We start from the raw sequence: 17116 nt of genomic DNA on the forward strand, positions 1-17116 counted from the left end.
GGAGAGTTATAGGATTTTTATAAACCATACATTTTCAGTGAATCTATTGTCCCTTATAGCAGTTGAGTTTGATACAGAAATCATTCTGAATTTTCAGAAAATGAACTCCTAATACCCCACTACTGCAAATCCTTCTCAAGCCACACACCCCTCTCTGCTTGTCCATAAACTACAATGCTCTCTGTTAAATAACATCCACTGTACTTTGGGAGTTGGTTGTCATATTCCGAAGACAACTTAAATCTGGTTTTGTCCACAGGCTTTACAGCATTAAATCTCGAAAGGGGCAATGTTGTTTAACCAGAGAATGGTGCTATCTGTCGCTGTTAATTACAGATCTTCCTGCTGTGGTTTTTACAAGAAAGTAGGCCAGCAGGAAGTGTCATTACACTACAGCCTGTGGCTCTGTGCATGTGCTCCCAAGATGACAGTCGAGACATCCTTTAGCATTCTTCACCATCTTTTTCCACATGAAAAATATGCTTAGCTCACATAGAAGGATGAAGTATATTACCATATGCAACTGCTAGAAGAGAAAGATACATCTATGTAGGAAGCAACATCAGACTGCTTCAGACTGAGGTAGCAGTTGCTGGTTTGATGACCCACGTTCCTTCTCAACTTACCTAATAAAACTTGAAAAATATTAAACTTTCCTAGCCTTTCACCACAGCCCTCATTCATCCAAACTTAAAAAAAAAAAAACAAAAAAAAACAAACAAAAAAAAACCCAAACAAACAAACAAAAGATGGAGATATTCTTGCTATCCAGCTGACAAAGCTTTAGAGGAATAAGCAAAAGGGGAAGAAATACCAGGGAAAGACAAACTGATATGCAACCAATCCCAACCAGGAAAAAAGTACAGAAAATTAAGCACAAACAACCAAGCTAATATTTACGCAAGAGTTTAAACACAATTCTGAACTTACACTCAAACCACCCTCGCTACCCAAGCACAAGCAACTGACTTAATACCGCTGTATCTGATCATTTTCCCAAAGTTTTCAGATCTCAAAACTTTTTGTACAAGTCACCACATTACAAAAACTGATCCAGTCCAATTTTATGAGCACAACTCTTGGTTAACACTAAAAGATATGAAATATTTGGACTTATTTTTCCTCCCAGAACTGTACAGTCATCACTGTACTCTAGTATCTTCCACAGAACTGGCTTTGAATTGCTTTGGTTTTGGAGGACAAACGAAAAGAATACACAGAATATAACATAAATATATATACAAGTTTTCACCGCTAGAAGATTATCTATTGATTTTCAAGACCAGTTAGCATCCTTATTTTTTTCCATTTTTATCATCAAACCCCTCTAGTCAGGCACTGCCTAAAGAAGCTGTCAAAAGAAATTCAGGAAATAACAAGAAACCCATTTAAATGTAAGCATTTCCTAATCCAGCTTTAGAAACCTGACAAATTTGATTAAAAATCCCAGCTGAAATTAAAGTATTAGTTAGATTGAATTACATGTCAAAATGAAGACTTTGTCCACAATGTAGTAGCATTTAAATACGCCAGAAAAAAGGTTATGCAATTGTGAATGATGATTCAAACCCTAAACAATGAAAATGGAAACGTTTCAGCATCAAAAATGTATTCCAAGTAAAAGACCAAATAAGAAAATCCTTCTTACCTTCATAGATAGCTTTGAAACCTTGAGCACTGACAGCAAAGTCTGTGGTGAAACAGAGGGTGAGGATAGAACCTGTGCTCACGATAGATGATGGAAGTTGAAATCCAGATAATCTGTGCAATAAAAGAGGTACAAATAATTATAACCTTTAAAAGGAATAAATTTAAGTTCTCCTCTCACCAATAGATGTGGTTAGCCTTATACCTTAGACCTCCAGAAGAGGAAACATAATTAAATACAACTTTGATATATTTTAATTTGAATAACTAATAATTTCACTGCCTCGCTTTATTTCAGAGCACCTTTAACTCTCATGTGTGAAAACATCCAAGACAAAAATCCATGCCTGAATTACACCAGTCAGCTGCTGCCTTGTCTTTCTAATTTTGAATTTTGGAAAACAAACGGCGACTTGGATGAGTCAGAGATAAGAGTGAGTGAGAAGAGCTTTATTAAACATAGATGAAGGCATATAGTCAAATCAACCTAAGTCAGGAAAGCACTTTGTGATTTCTTCCGTTTTAAACATGTCTCCCATGCTCTAATTAACAGCTTGCTCTAATCTTTTCACCTTCTGTGTACTTGTCAACTTATTACTTTCATTTATTTCCACCTCGTTTACTCCAATCCTGGACCTAACCAATACAACTTTTTCCTCAAACCCAAAACTACAGAACTACCATGCAGCTTGCCACATCTTACATTCAGGCTTCTGTACGTTCTGTCACCTTCACTATCTATCTAGATGTAACAGTTTTTAGAGAAACATTCTTCTTGTTCTATTTAATAAATAATGGTGGTGATCACTACTGCCCTACATCTGTAATGCACAGTTATGACAGTTCATTATTAATTTAGGATACGTATTTTCTGATCTTACATGCATATTTTCTATTTCTTTGAGAAGGATTTCAAAGTGCTCTGTTTTAGGAAACTGGTATCTACTGCGGGGGAAGGAGGAAAAACCAAGTTGAAACACAGGAAGATAAGTTAGCTTCAACACTTCACAATTTGTAAGCAAGGAGGGGGGAGTGGAGGGAAAGGAAGTCACTCAAAAAGAAATTATTATACAAATGCTGAACTACACTGTTTAGCTACATCATTCCTGATCAATATTTGCTCCACTTGATAAGGCTTTGATTCATAATGACAACAAAGTGGTAAGGGGTCTGGAGCACAAGTCTTAGGAGGAGAAGCTGAGGGAACTAGGATTGTTTAGCCTAGAGAAAAAAAGAGTTAGGGGAGACCTTATTGCTCTCTACAATTAGATGAAAGGAGATTGTGGTAAGGTGGATGTCAGCTTCTTCTCCTGCCTAACTAGCAGTAAGGGAATACCCTCCAGTTGTCTCAGGGGTGACTGAGGTTGGATATTAGGAAAAACTTCTCTACAAGAGTGGTTACACGCAAGAACAGGCTGCTCAGGCCGGTGTTTAAGTCACCGTGTTCAATAAACGTTTAGATGTTGTACTAAGGGACATGGTTTAGTGGGGAAATATTGGTGGTAGATGGATTGCCAAAAGGGATGATCTGGGAGGTCTTTCCCAATCTCAGCAATCCTGTGATTCTATCTATATATGACCCCAAATGAGCTCATTTGAGCTGTTGTTTCTAGGACTTCCTGTTTTGATTTTATTATGGTAATAAGCATCACTCCAATAATGTGGACTCTTTACAAGCTCATTAACAAAAATAGTTTCCGTACTATCCCCTTTGAAATACCACATCATCTTTTCATCTAATTGACTTTGAAATTTACATTAAAGGAAGATAAATATGCTCATTCACAACTTTAATCACCACACCTAAACTTCTTACAGACCTAGGAATAGGTAAGTACATAGTAAACTTGAAGGAAATAATATGTTGATTGTAAATATGTTTTTTCAACATATATTTTTTTACTGCAATCCTAAAAGAAATTACAGGAAAATCTCAAATAGAAGAATTCTGTGTTTCTGTTTTTCAATAGGTTATCTGAGTGCCTCTGCAGTACTCTTGCTGCCCAGAATATTTCTGAAAGCCCTTATCATCGTATACAAATAAGTTAAGTGACATCAAATGCCAAGAAATTGATAGAGAAACTAGATAAAAAATTTTGAGCATTATTCATAGACTTCAAAGTAAATTCTATAAGGAAAACAGTGTTAACTTACCAAGTCTTTGTTCTCCCCTTACTAATATTTTTTGCTAGGTAATTATAGCTGATGAATCATTACTTGTTTTGCATATTCATTTTATCATGCAGAAGAAATCACAAACCCTCAAATGTTCCTTTACTCTGGAAAAATGCTTCAGCAATTAATACCAAGGTCTTCCCAGCATCCAGAAAGGGAGTGTTTCAAAGTAGATAGTTCTGTGCTAAAGAAGTCCTGCTAATAAAACTGCCAATTGATAAACTTGTACTGCTTCATACTGAACATATGGCAATACTTGGACTATAGTTGGCTGGTCCATAAAGAGAAAACAGAACCTATTATAGAAAACCCAACAAAACACCAATACTGAAGTCAGACTTTAACTGAGAAACAAGCATTTCTTTCCGCAGTATCATTTCACAGATCTTGTCATTCAGACATTTCTAGTACGGTCTACATACACACATACATAAGATACAGCATAGCAACAGCATACCCAGCAGATCCATCTGGCTCTGCTCACATCCCCACTTGTGAGGCATCATCTGGGGACTCTCTCGTACAAAACAGGCATTAATAGGCTGCAGAAAATGCACTGCAAGGCTACCTAGCTGCTGAGGGGCCTGGAGCACATAACGTACATACAAAGAGCAAATGAGGGAATGGTCATTGATCCCTTAACAGGCAGCAGCTAAGAGTAAAAGTTACTGCTGTCTTCAGCTCTCTGCTGGAAATGCATGGAGATCAGTAAGTGTTACATGAAACAATAAAGACCTGCCTGCCATCACTATCATAACCTTTCAGGATTTACACACTATTTCTAAACTTTTATTTGAATGAAGACAACCATAAGTTCAAACTTTCCATGCCACAGAAAAACATAAAGGTACAGGGAGACACTAACTCAAAAATGGTGCTGATAGCAAGTGAAGCAAATCAAACAGCACCCTTACTGCAGCTCTCTAGAAATTCCTTGCTACATCACATAAGTCAAATTCTAAATAAAACACACTGAAATACATTTAAAATGTGCTATCTCATATATGGCTTAACCAGAAATTATCCGAGAACTACAGTAAGAAAGAAAAAGTAAGAAAAACTCCACATTTTAGGTATCCAACATCACAAAGTCAGTAATATACATATTCTATTAGGGGCCAGAAAACAAAAAAATAAAAATAAAAAAAAGCAATCAAGACACAAGTACAGGATCCCAGGCATTTATTATGGATATAAAACTCACCAGTGTTTTTGTTGTGTGTTGGCTTTGGCCAGCTCCTAGACCACCTGGCCAGGCATGCTCCCACTCACCCCTCTCCTCAGCAGGAATGAGTTGTTAAAGGCAGGGAGAATCGAGTGATCACAATTACTAGCACAGGCAGTGTGTACTCAGGGAAAATTTATTTTTATCCAATTAAACTAGGGCTGGGTAGTGAAGGGGAAAAAAAAAAAAAATTCAAAACCTTTCCCCACACTCCTTTTTTCCCTGGTTTAACTCCACTTCTTCATTCCCCCAACTATCCAATGCAGGGAGCAGCACCAGGCTGCGATCACCCCGTAAACAGCTTCTCTCTTCTCTCACACCTTCCCTCTCACTTTTTCCTTGGTCTACATGGGTTCTCAACAGGCTGCAGTTCCTCCAGGGAACACCCACCTGCTTTGGTGCAGTTCATGGAGGCCTATCTGTTCTGGCATGGCCTCCCCAACCACTGCAGGGGAATCTTGGCTCTCAGGAGAATATCCTCCATGCTCCTTCTCTCACCTTGGCCTTCATAGGCTTGTTTCTCATCTTCTCTCCATCTCACACTCAGCTCTGCAGCACTGCTCCCCTCTCTTAAGCCTGTTTTGCAGAGGCACTGCCATACTGGTTGCTGGACGCAGCTGTGCCCTGAGGAAAGGCTGATGGAGCCAGCTACCCTAATTCCTCTCTCCCTACAATCGTGGCTGCCAGCACCCTCACTCAATAATTTCGTAGTATTCTCTGCTCATCTCTTCAAGTGTACTTCAATTTTATGCATTTTAAAGTCAAATTTTTAATATGTTATCCTTGTAATTTTAGTAATTACTAGCCTGAATCAGTTTAAACTGCTTGAACTTAGCCAGAAGAGAAGATAATGCAGTAATTTAAGAGACAAAGGTAACTAAAGTCTTACCACAGAAAACAACTGTCTTGCCATCTTGTGCTGACCTTCAATTAAAAAAAAAAAAAAAAAAAAAACATACTGTAGGAATGTGCGTGCAATTGCATTCTCAGCCTACTCTGTAGCAGTGTGCAAATTGCATGTTTCATGTTCTCTAACTTCTTCAAAGGAAAAAAAAAAAAAATCAGGTGTATTAGGTATATTTCACTCAGTGTAATATTTCCATTATGTGTACTTATGCCTATGAGTATTTTGAAGATTTTTGCTTAGGAAAGCAAGTAAGCCCGTGATATCCCTAGGGAACCAAGTCCTCATCACTTCTAGGTGCTGCGGGGTTCTGCAGAGGGGCAGCCATTTTCCCACTTCGTTTGCCAAGTTCTATCAGACACTTTGAAACCTATAAAAGCTACAACGTTACAAACACAGTTATAGGATATGTATCCATAATATACCCTTTTAGGAAGGGTAACATTTATGATCCCTGAAGATCCTTCAACAAATTGAGTGAAGAGTCAGAGGTATTATTTTAAAGCTCAGCCAGCTACAACTTCAGTTAACTTAAAAAAATAAAATAATAAAAAAAAAAATTGCTACTAGCCAACTAAAAGTATCCTAGAGAACAAATAGCTAAGAATAAAGCACATAGCTTTATTTGAGCATGCACCATACAGCAGTGCCTATCATATAAAGTCTTATATAGATCATATAAAGTCTTACATAGATAAGTCTTATAAAGATCATAAAGTCTTTTCCATACGCAACATCTTTGCATAGAGTTCAAAGTTGAAAGCAGATCATAGGTAAAAAGATCCCTTCTCAAGATAATAGATAGTGTATCTTATAGTGAAACTGTGTAGATCAAAATTAGAGTATATGATGTTGTATAACTATTCTCATATGCAAGTTTATACTCACACAAATAACGCCCACCAACAAGGTGTAACCACAAGGAAACAAACGTATGCAACGTTATTTCCCAAATCCTGGAGAAATTCCGTCTCCCTTGTTCGCTGCTGTAACTTGCTATTCTGCAGTAAAGCTCAGTCAGCAATAACAATAAAGTTTTCTGTTGTTTTTTTTTTTTTCCTTTTTTTTTTTTTTTCCCCCACTCTTTTTAAAAATAAAAATAAAAAAATAAAAGGAAGTTGTCCACAGTTGTTCCTGAGGGTCATGCTATTACTGGCCTCCCAATTTCATTGGGAAAACAGCCTCTGAAGGAGCCAGAAGGACACACTCTTAAAGCATATATATAGATTTCCCCTCATTTTGTTCCTCATCAGAAGATGGCATCCCTGGGGCAAACTCCTGTCTGTACTGGCTACCAGCATTGAGAAGAGTTACCATAGGTGAAGGCACTTAAGAGTATGTAAAACCAAGAAACAAGCCTATTTCATCATACCAGGCTGTAACTTGCCACATACAATACCACAGAAGAATTATTTTAATAATTCACATCAATTCTGTTACAAGCAAAAAGTGAAATATCATCTCATACATAAAAGCACAAGAAACTACTATAAAATTAGTACAGGATCTCTATTTTCTGAATGACTTACTATAACAGAAGAGAGGAGTTAGTGTGTAAGTCCCACTACTCCCCTCCACAATATTTTTCTTTAAATCATGTCACAGAAAGAGGGAAGACATAAAGCAAATGGTCTAAGTGATTTCTCCTAAATGTAAGTTAACCTTGACTCATTCCCCTTAAAAAACATAGAGGAAATGCCACAGCTGATAGAGCCCCTGATTAGTCCTCCACAAAAAAAATTTGTTTTCTACCTCTCCAGTATAAGGAATACATCCGACAATAACTCTTTGCATTGATGAGTGCTGAACAGTTTTCTCTCCCAAGAGAGCAACAATAAAAGTCCCTTACCTCTTTCCTTTCTCCAGCAGTGTCAAATCTTCTCCTGTATTATTCTCCACAAATACAGACTCCTACATCATTAACTATTCACGCATCAGGCCTACAGCAAATCTTATGCGACTACTCTTCAAGTTCCCAATATTCTACTCATAGTTCCCATTAAAAAAAAAAAAAAAAAAAAAAATTAAAAATAGAACCTCATTGACTTCTTCCAGCAACTGACTCCTATAGCTCACTACATCACAAGATCTCCCCACCTGCTCCCTCAATTTCTCATTTTAATAATTAACATCAGGTGCTTCTCATTCCTTCTAATTAGATTTGGATAAGGTGTGCACGCTTCGTTAGTGGGGCAGTAGTCTAAACATGTATAAAAGGGTTTTTTGTTGTTGTTGTTGTTGTTGTTGTTGTTGTTGTTGTTGGTTTTTTTTTGTTTTTTTTTTGTTTTTTTTTTAAAAACAGTATGCAGTATACAAAAGGTTTATCTTTTTCTTGGTGCTCTTGCTCCAGTTATTTTACATTTGCAGTCTCAATTCTGAACAGGCAAAAACTAGTTTTTAATTCAAGTCTATGATGTAACTAAGTTCAATTTTTCCATGATAATGTGGAAACTCCTGATATTTCCTATGAGTTTGGCTTGACTAGACATTAATTGCAAGATCACAAAATTAATATTCTCATAGTAGGTGGAAGAAGGAGGCAACTGGAGCAAAAAGCTCATACAGTAACGGCCAATGAAGTTCCCTTAACCAAAACTCACAGTGTTTAGCTAGAAAGCAGAAAGAAGCTGCAGGCTTGACAATTTCAACAAACTTAAGAAAAAAAAAGCTAGCTTCTCTAGATAGCCAGTAACTGTCACTGCAGCAGAATCTCTATCCACTGCAGAAAATCCTGAACTTGCAAAGCCTGTGACTGCAGCTAGCAGATAGTCATATGGGAACAGAAAAGTGTGATAGGAATTTTCCAGTGCCAAACCAATATAAATCTGTTCTGAGAGAACTGAAGGTGTCAAGAACATGGTGGGACTTGGGACTCTGACAAGGATGGCAGCTGCCGGGAGAGACCTGGAGGTTGTAATGGCCACCATTTCGTGGACAGAACTGGGATCACATGGAAGTTCTGATATGACTCTCACATGCTGCTAATATCTTGCACAATGGGAAGTCACATTATTAAAAAGAAGTTCCTTCAGTTACTATAGAGCTAATGACTGTACTTTAAAAAAGAAGCTAACATAAGAACCTTTACATAAGATCAGGTGTTCAGGGTTAACAATTATATGAGCAGATTGCTTTTCTGCCTCCCAGCTATAAACAGCTAGCAATATTTTTAATTTAACAGCAAACCTTTTTTCCAGTGTAAGGCAGAAAATTTTTCTGTCTTGTATTACATTCTATATAAAATATACACTTGCATAATGGTACATAGATATTTAGACCAAAGATGCCTTTGAAATGTACTGGTATATGAACCCAAATGCACCCAGCAGGAGTTACGCATATAAGTAAGAATGTTATTTTGTCCAATTAATTAATTAATAATAATCTCCAAATAAATCCTACTTTAGCAAATCACATAAACATCTTTTATGGACTGAAATATACCTTCCGGACCATTACCTAGACTCCTACATGTTTTAGCTCACTAAAAAGTCAGATGAAATTGGTAATAAAAATACGGCAGTAAGACCACTGTTGGTAGTAGTTTATAGTTGGAAGTTGGAACAAGATGATCTGTAAGGCCCCCTCCAACCTAAGCCATTCTGTTCTACACCACCCACCCTTTTCAAACAGTTTAAGATATAATCTTAGAAACTATTTGCATTACTAAGTTTAGCTTATATTTCCATAGACTCATAGAATCATAGAATCATAGAATCACAAGGTTGGAAACAACCTGTAAGATCATCCAGCCCAACCGTCTCCTCATCACCATTGCCACCACTAGCACTAAACCACATCACGTAGCACGTCATCCAGACGCATCTTGAACACTGCCAGGGAAGGTGACTCCACCACCTCCCTGGGCAGCCATTCCAGTGCCTGACCACTCTCTGAGAGAAAAAGTTCTTCCTTATGTCTAATCTAAACCTCCTCTGATACAGCTTGTGGCCACTACCCCGTGTCCTGCTCGTTGCCTGGGAGAAGAGGCCAAATCCCTCTTCACCACAACCTCCCTTCTGGAGGTTGTAGAGTGCAATGAGGTCTCCCCTGAGCCTCCTCTTCTCCAGACTGAACAATCCCAGCTCCCTCAGCTGCTCCTCATAAGACTTGTGTTCCGGACCCCTCACCAGTTTCGTTGCCCTTCTCTGGACACGCTCTAGGACCTCAACATCTTTCCTGTAGTGAGGAGCCCAAAACTGAGCACAGTACTCGAGGTGCGGCCTCACCAGAGCTGAGTAGATTGGATGATCACCTCCCTGCTCCTGCTGGTCACACTATTTCTAATTCCATGAGTTTTGTCTGACTACTGTCACACGCAGATATCACCGTCAGTCTTCTTAAAGGTAGATATGTTGCATTAATCCACAAAATGGTATATTGACCCACTATTTTATACAGCCTCAGTACTGAAGCTAGTTTGCATTTCATAGTCATGAGGCTTTAGAGAGAGCTAAATAAGACTGAAAAAAACACTGCAGCAATCAACAGTTGATGCAAAATCAAAGTAAATGAAGATGAAATCTGAAACTTTGCTTTATGAATCCACTCTAGATCACTCATAATACTGTAGATTATATTCATGCTGCCACTTGTGAGTGGTTTGGAAATGAAAAATATAAAGAACTTTTCATCTGTAAAGAAAGAAAAAATAAATAAAATTAAAAATCAGCCCACAGCTCACAGTTCCATATCAGAGGAACACAAATGGCTCTATGCTAAATGGAATTTGGAAAGGAAAAAGTCTGTGAAGAGCACTTTTTTTCTTTACAGACCAGCCACTAATAACTGAAAAATCACCCCCATTTCCAACTCTCTAGGTTTTACAGGCTCACCTTTTATTACAGTATCAGAGCACCTCCACAAAAATCAGTGAAACGAAGCCAGAGAAAATGGAAAGAATGACAAGTGGTTTAGAAGCCACACAGCACACAAAAATAGCCTAAGGGGAGAAATAAATCAATTTCTAAAGGTTTCTTTTAACGTTTTTACAAATTGGATTACAGTAGTAGTGCGAGTTTAAAAAAAACAACAACAACAACAATAAAAAACCAACCAAATAAACAAATAACCCTTTTCTAGCATTTTGATGTCACACTTTTAGCACAGACCATGTGGCAAACAAAATACAGTAGCAAATATTTAAATAGATTAGATTTTATTACAAATAGCATGTTCTTCCTTTGCAGGAAGAAAGATGTATCTAAAAAAAACCCGTACTTTCCAAACATGAATGTATTTGACAATCAGCTTAGATAGCGCTCAGTGTTCCTTCTGTAAATAAAACAGAAGACTTATGCCTAGAAATTTATTCCAAGAATGTACACAGCTTCAAATGTGTTCTTTGTGACACAGTAAAATTTTGAATACTTGCATGTAACGGTTTTGCAAATTTTCATTATCTCTTTTGCACAAGTTAACTGTTCAGATCCATTCAAAATATGTAATAATGTACTTATCATAGAATCATAGGATATACTGATCTGCAAGGAGCTCCAGGGACCACTGAGTCCAGCTCCTGGCCTCACACAGGAGCACCCAAAATTCAAACAACGTGCCTGTGAGCACTGTCCAAAATCTCCTTGTACTCTAGCAGCTTGGGGCTGTAACTGCTCTGGGCAGCCTGTTCCATGCCCACTGCCCTCTGATGCAGAACCTTTTCCTGATATCCAACCTGATCCATCTCTTACATAGCTCCATGCCATTCCCTCATGTCCTGTTGCCCCCCAAATGATTGAAGTAATTTCCACATGACATTTGTTTCCACAAATGCTGATCCGAATTTTTTAAAAAGAGAAAGCAAAAGTGATGCAAAATTAAAAACAACCTAAATAAATGATTTTTTTAAATCTCTCTCTCTTTCCAAAACAAATGTAAAGCTGACCTCAATACTGCATTGATGTTTTACAGAGATTGATCCTCAGCAGATCAACCAGATCCAGAATATTAAAAATTGTATGTCATAACTTTCCACGTCTCATTTTCCCCCTTAGAAAATAAGGAGAAAATAACAACCTAACAAGATCCTTTTGAAGACATACGTTTTTTATAAATTGTAAAGAGAATTAGGGGCATAGCATCAGTATATTCAGTACTTGAGATCAATAGGAAGTTCAAATAATTAGCTACTGTCTTGTTTTAGACAATTCATTTTGGCCAATGTAACATAGATCTCCAGATAGTTTGGAATTTGACAGGAAGTGTTTGTCAGAGCTGAATGACAAATTTTGTAGTCCAGAAAGCACCACCAATGAAGTAATTCCAAAATCAAAAGCTTTCAGAGCAATCAAATGAGATCTTTCCATCTCCTTCTCTGTCTTTCCAAATTACATTTTCAGCGTAAAGAATCTTCTCCAAGCATTACTGTACAGCATATGTATTGTGTGTCCCTAGGACTCAGAAAAAAAAAAAAAAAAAAAACAAACGTATCTTGTTTCAGAACTGAGGAAAGGATTTTCTTTCACTAGCACTTCATTATGACTTTTTTTTTTTTTTTTTTTTTTTTTTTTTTCCTGAAATTAATTGCTCTGACAGCTCTATTTTTAAGAGGTCAGGCTTTGACAGTTTCAGACTGCACAAAGCTCACTATATTAACTTCCTCCTCCCATGTTTTACTCCCAAGAGAGCCAGGACATTCTCTTTTTATAAGCAAACCTTTGAAGTCCATTATTTCTACACATCCTACTAGAATTTCAGCGCAGTATACATCACTTAATACTCAAACACTTCCTGTCAAAATTGTTGCCTGGCTTGTTTGTCCTTTGTAGGAAAGAAATCTAGTGGGAATTTCCATGGGTCATAAAATACATTTTATCTAAATTTAACTTTTTAAAAAGACTTCTGATGATAAGTTGTTTTGATAGTTTCAAATGGCACTTACAGAAGTGGTTGCTGCTACTAGTAGAGAATAACAGCCAGTTCTTAAAATGTCTGAAACTGAGTGCTTTGGGATAACTTTTTTATTGTGTCAAATATCATAAACTCATATTTTCTTTCAGTATATCACTTACATTATTCAAAATCTTCCAGAAGGTAAGTTGTTGCTTGAGTAGTTCAGTACTTCACTTCAAAAGCCTTATTTACGTAGAATATGAATACACTATAAAAGGAATGAGGGAAGCACTGCACATACAAGAATACCTGACATTGGCAATTAAGATGGAGACATGCTGGTGATTGGTGTTTCACCACTGAATTCATTTCCAAAACTGACAGGGGGGATTTAGGGGCAAAATAGAGTTGCCTTTTCTTGTTCTTTCCCTAATAAGGATGACACATTGCAGCAAAGATCCAGAATCCTTATGGAAGGTGCATTGTTGATATGTACCTCTGGGAAGTTAGTACTGGTTATTTCTACGTGCTGAAGACCTTCTTCATTTTATATCTATGCTGTTATTATGACCAGTGCTATCCATATTTAGTTATTACATTTTGAATGTCTTTATTTTGCTACACTAGCTAGCATTCAATAGCCATCAAATTTCTTCGGCAGAGCAGTCAATGAATCTCAGAGTACACTGACTTAATAACAAGCTTTGTAGGTTGTGTGGTGTTTTTCTTAATTTTTAGAGCAAAAAAATCATCACACTTAAATATTGGTTTGCCATTACTTTTCAGAACATCTTTGCCTCATGCATAATCTATTCCAAAATATGGTGTAGTTTACTGTATTGAATTCCCACTGTGATCAAAGTAAATTTACTAGTATGCATACAAACTTTAATAATTTAATAATACTCAAAATGTTCCTTTGATGATGCCATCTTGTCAATGTACCTTCTAATCAATAGTTCTTCAATATATTCAGAAGTTAAGAAGTAGAACAACTTCTTACAAAATTTAATATTGAATAATTTTTTGTAACTTCAACCTGAAATATCACATCCCACAAGTAAGTTTTGAAATATGTCTTACCAAGAGATATTTCATCTCTTTCTTTCTTTCTGATCATTTTCTGTGCCTATACGTTAAGTCACCTTAGCAGAGATTTGCCCTCAGATGCATAATTTGATGGTTGAGCTCCCCCTATTAGAAAATTCTATTTTGTTCTCCTGTCCTTTAATCCCTATATGTGTAATATACCATTTCAGGACTTATGATTATCACTGACATTATCAATAGTAATATCATTTTTAGTTTGGAACAAATTGTTTCTCATGGATGACTTGCCCTAACAACTGTGTTTAGGTGAGTCATATTTTGGTAGTTTAAAATGTTCTCATTCAAAGTATTTCTTCTAAGGAAAGGATGCATGCAATGTCTTTGTTGATCACATTTCTAATCTCTGCAAACATTCTTTTAAAATTGTATTATAGTATTTAGACATTAATCCCAAGCAATGGGCAGCGTCTAGTTAGCTGAAGCAATATGAAGATTGGGCAAACTCTGCATATAGTGTGTATAAGATTTCTGCAGGAAAATGGTGAGGCACTGCATAATCTGTCAGGCTACTACATTTCATAACATTGTATTGATTTAGTAATATCCTGCCATTACCACTTTTGTCCAGATTATGCAAGATCCTGAATATCTGAACACAGGTAATAGTTTTAGTTTCTTTTAACTTTAATACAGTATTTTATATCACCAGCATCAGATGATACTGACAAGTGACCTGCTTGTTTCTGGCACCCATTTTTATAGGCAGCCTGCAGTCTGTCCCTAAGTATCCACAAAATGAGATTTTGTGGAAACCAAGGATGTCTGTTTGAAGTCAATACTGAAGTAATTATTGTTTTAGGAAAAATTTCTGTTTTATGCTTTCTGTCTTAACTCGGAACTTGACTTCTCTTGTTATTTGTTCTCCTTAATTTGAGTAGGATTTTAAGCTAAAGTTAAATCCACTGCTTAGGATTTCTTTACTGATAGGTATATTTTTATAGTCATTGGCTTGTGTTTATGTAGAACTATCAGTAAATCTCAGACTTTTCTCAGATACTTCTGACTTACTGAAGTTGTCATTTTAATGTAGAATAAGATGCCTTTGGTGAAGTCTCTGATGACCGTGGTGGCCAAAGAAGGGTTTTAAAACCAAAACAATGTGAATGATTCTATGTGCCTCTGGTACAAGCATGCTTTTGGCCTCAGTAGCACTTGGCCATTCCTCTGAAAAGATGTTAATACCGGGATTAACTATCTCCCCAAGTAGGGAAAGGAATAGAGAAGGGAAAGGAACAGAGAAGTATGAAATAGCTGAGAAGCAATGACTGCTATTCACTGCTGTGGATGACAGAAAAAATACAAGAAGCAGGAAAACCACTGAGATTAACAGAATAATAGGATGGCCATCCATGGAATTGAGAAAGAGGAGAGGAAGAGGGAAGGGGAAGGGGAAGGGGAAGGGGAAGGGGAAAGGGAAGGGGAAGGGGAAGGGGAGGGGAGGGGAGGGGAGGGGAGGGGAGAGGAGGGGAGGGGAGGAAACTAAGTGTGAAAGCTGCTGCTAGCTGCTGTTACTGCCCTTGCAGTCTAAATAATAATAATATAAATAATAAGTATAATAAAAAAGCAGGGTTCTAATTTCAAACTGCGCTAGAAGTTTCAAATGGAAATTCCTGACAGAAAAATTTGAAGAGGAAAGGCATGGATACTTCAGGAAGTGTTACCCTAAAAATGGGTTGAAAAGGAAAACAAAAATGGCGAATCAAGAGGAATTCGGAAAAAAGAGAGCAACCTTATTTTTTCTCTTTCATATTACCTTTTTGAGCTCCTTTCTGTTCCATCTTCTTTAGATATGTATTTCCTTATGCTTTTTCATACATCAAAAAAAAAATTCCACAAACTTTTTTTTTTTGGTGGATGCTGCTTTCTCCTATTATCCTCTCTACAATTCCTATTTCATACTACAATGAAAAGATTTTCCCTCCTCTCTACATTCTTCTCTTATATTAGCTACCACTTATGTCTGGTGTTCTTCTTAATTAAAATTCCCTACTAGCAGATACCAGTGCTTGCAATCTGTCGTTCTTTAACCTTTTTTTTTTCCATTCCTTAGAAGCCTGTTTTATCGTGGTGTAAGAGAGCTTCACGGACTGAACAACCTAATGAAGTTGCTTCTGCCTTATCTGCTACAGATCTATAATACAGCTTCATTGTTACCTGCTCCCAAACATAAAAGTTATCTTTCATTGATTTTTTGATGGAACACTATTATCTAACATTGCAGAATGAGAGCTCTTTCATCTTTTAATTTTCATATATTTGGCAGTATTGAAAGCTTTTATGTAGGCTGTGTCATTTTATCTGGGATGTATCATTTAATGATGTATACCACCTATTAAAATAATCCACATTTACTTGCGTATCATTATCTATTCTATATTTGCTTTTTGTTGTTGTTTAATGAATACCATGTTAAAACCAAGAACAAGTGGTATGGGAATACAAATCCTCATCACCAAATCACCTCATGGAACATTTATTTTGGAATAACTCCAGTGTATTTCTTATGACTCTATTTAATCTTTGTTTTACTTTGATAATAACATATGTACATGGAATGCCATCATTTGATTAAGGCTTTTGTGTCTTTGACGAATAGTGAAGAGAAACATGGATACATTTAGCTTCCCTATATCTTATGAGGTGATGCCTGGAAGGTGGTAGCAGCTGCAGTAGAAATGTCTTTATTTTAGGGAGAAAGTAATCCTGAATTTGTGAACTATTTCCTTTTATAAGTTCAACCAAATTAACTATATGCTTATAAAATGTTGATAAAATGTTACACTTTCCATTGAAAAAGGCCTCTCAGTGGAAGAGTCCTGAGTGATAATATCCATCATCTGGAACACAAATTCAGCCATAAATGAACAGAAGAATACATATAATTCTACAAGTCATAGCACCTGAGATTTAAATTAAGTGACTGAAAGGTAAGAAACTCAAGCATCCGCAGGAGATATTGAATGGAAAAAAATCAGAAGTGAGAAGCTCTGAATTTACTAAGGGTTGGATTATATTAAGGGGAAGAGTTAGGAGGTGGTAAATTCAAGTCCATGCTCTTGGATTAGTCTTATCAAAAATGTTTAATGCTAGCTTTAAAAAAAGTAGTAGTAAGAAAAAGTAGACAAAGTGTCCAGACAAGAGGGAGGATTAGAATGATTTGTAAATTCTAGGTAGAAAACTTGAAAAAAAAAAAAAAAAAAAAAAAAAAAAAAAAAAAAAAAAAA

At 36.6% G+C, this 17116-nt stretch overlaps 1 protein-coding gene across 1 annotated transcript in view; it reads right to left on the minus strand.

The window, feature by feature from the left end:
* CSMD1 (CUB and Sushi multiple domains 1) overlaps positions 1 to 17116 on the minus strand; it is a 988742-nt gene that overhangs the window by 656522 nt on the left and 315104 nt on the right. Inside the window, exon 3 of the mRNA XM_042815127.1 lies at positions 1649 to 1761. Within this exon, the coding sequence (XP_042671061.1) occupies positions 1649 to 1761 (113 nt within the window). The remainder of the gene's footprint in view (positions 1 to 1648; positions 1762 to 17116) is intronic.

Source organism: Centrocercus urophasianus, unplaced genomic scaffold (assembly GCF_019232065.1).
Source record: "Centrocercus urophasianus isolate 14NV4802_14NV808 unplaced genomic scaffold, USGS_Curo_1.0 seq_10, whole genome shotgun sequence".
Taxonomy (NCBI): Eukaryota; Metazoa; Chordata; class Aves; order Galliformes; family Phasianidae; genus Centrocercus; species Centrocercus urophasianus.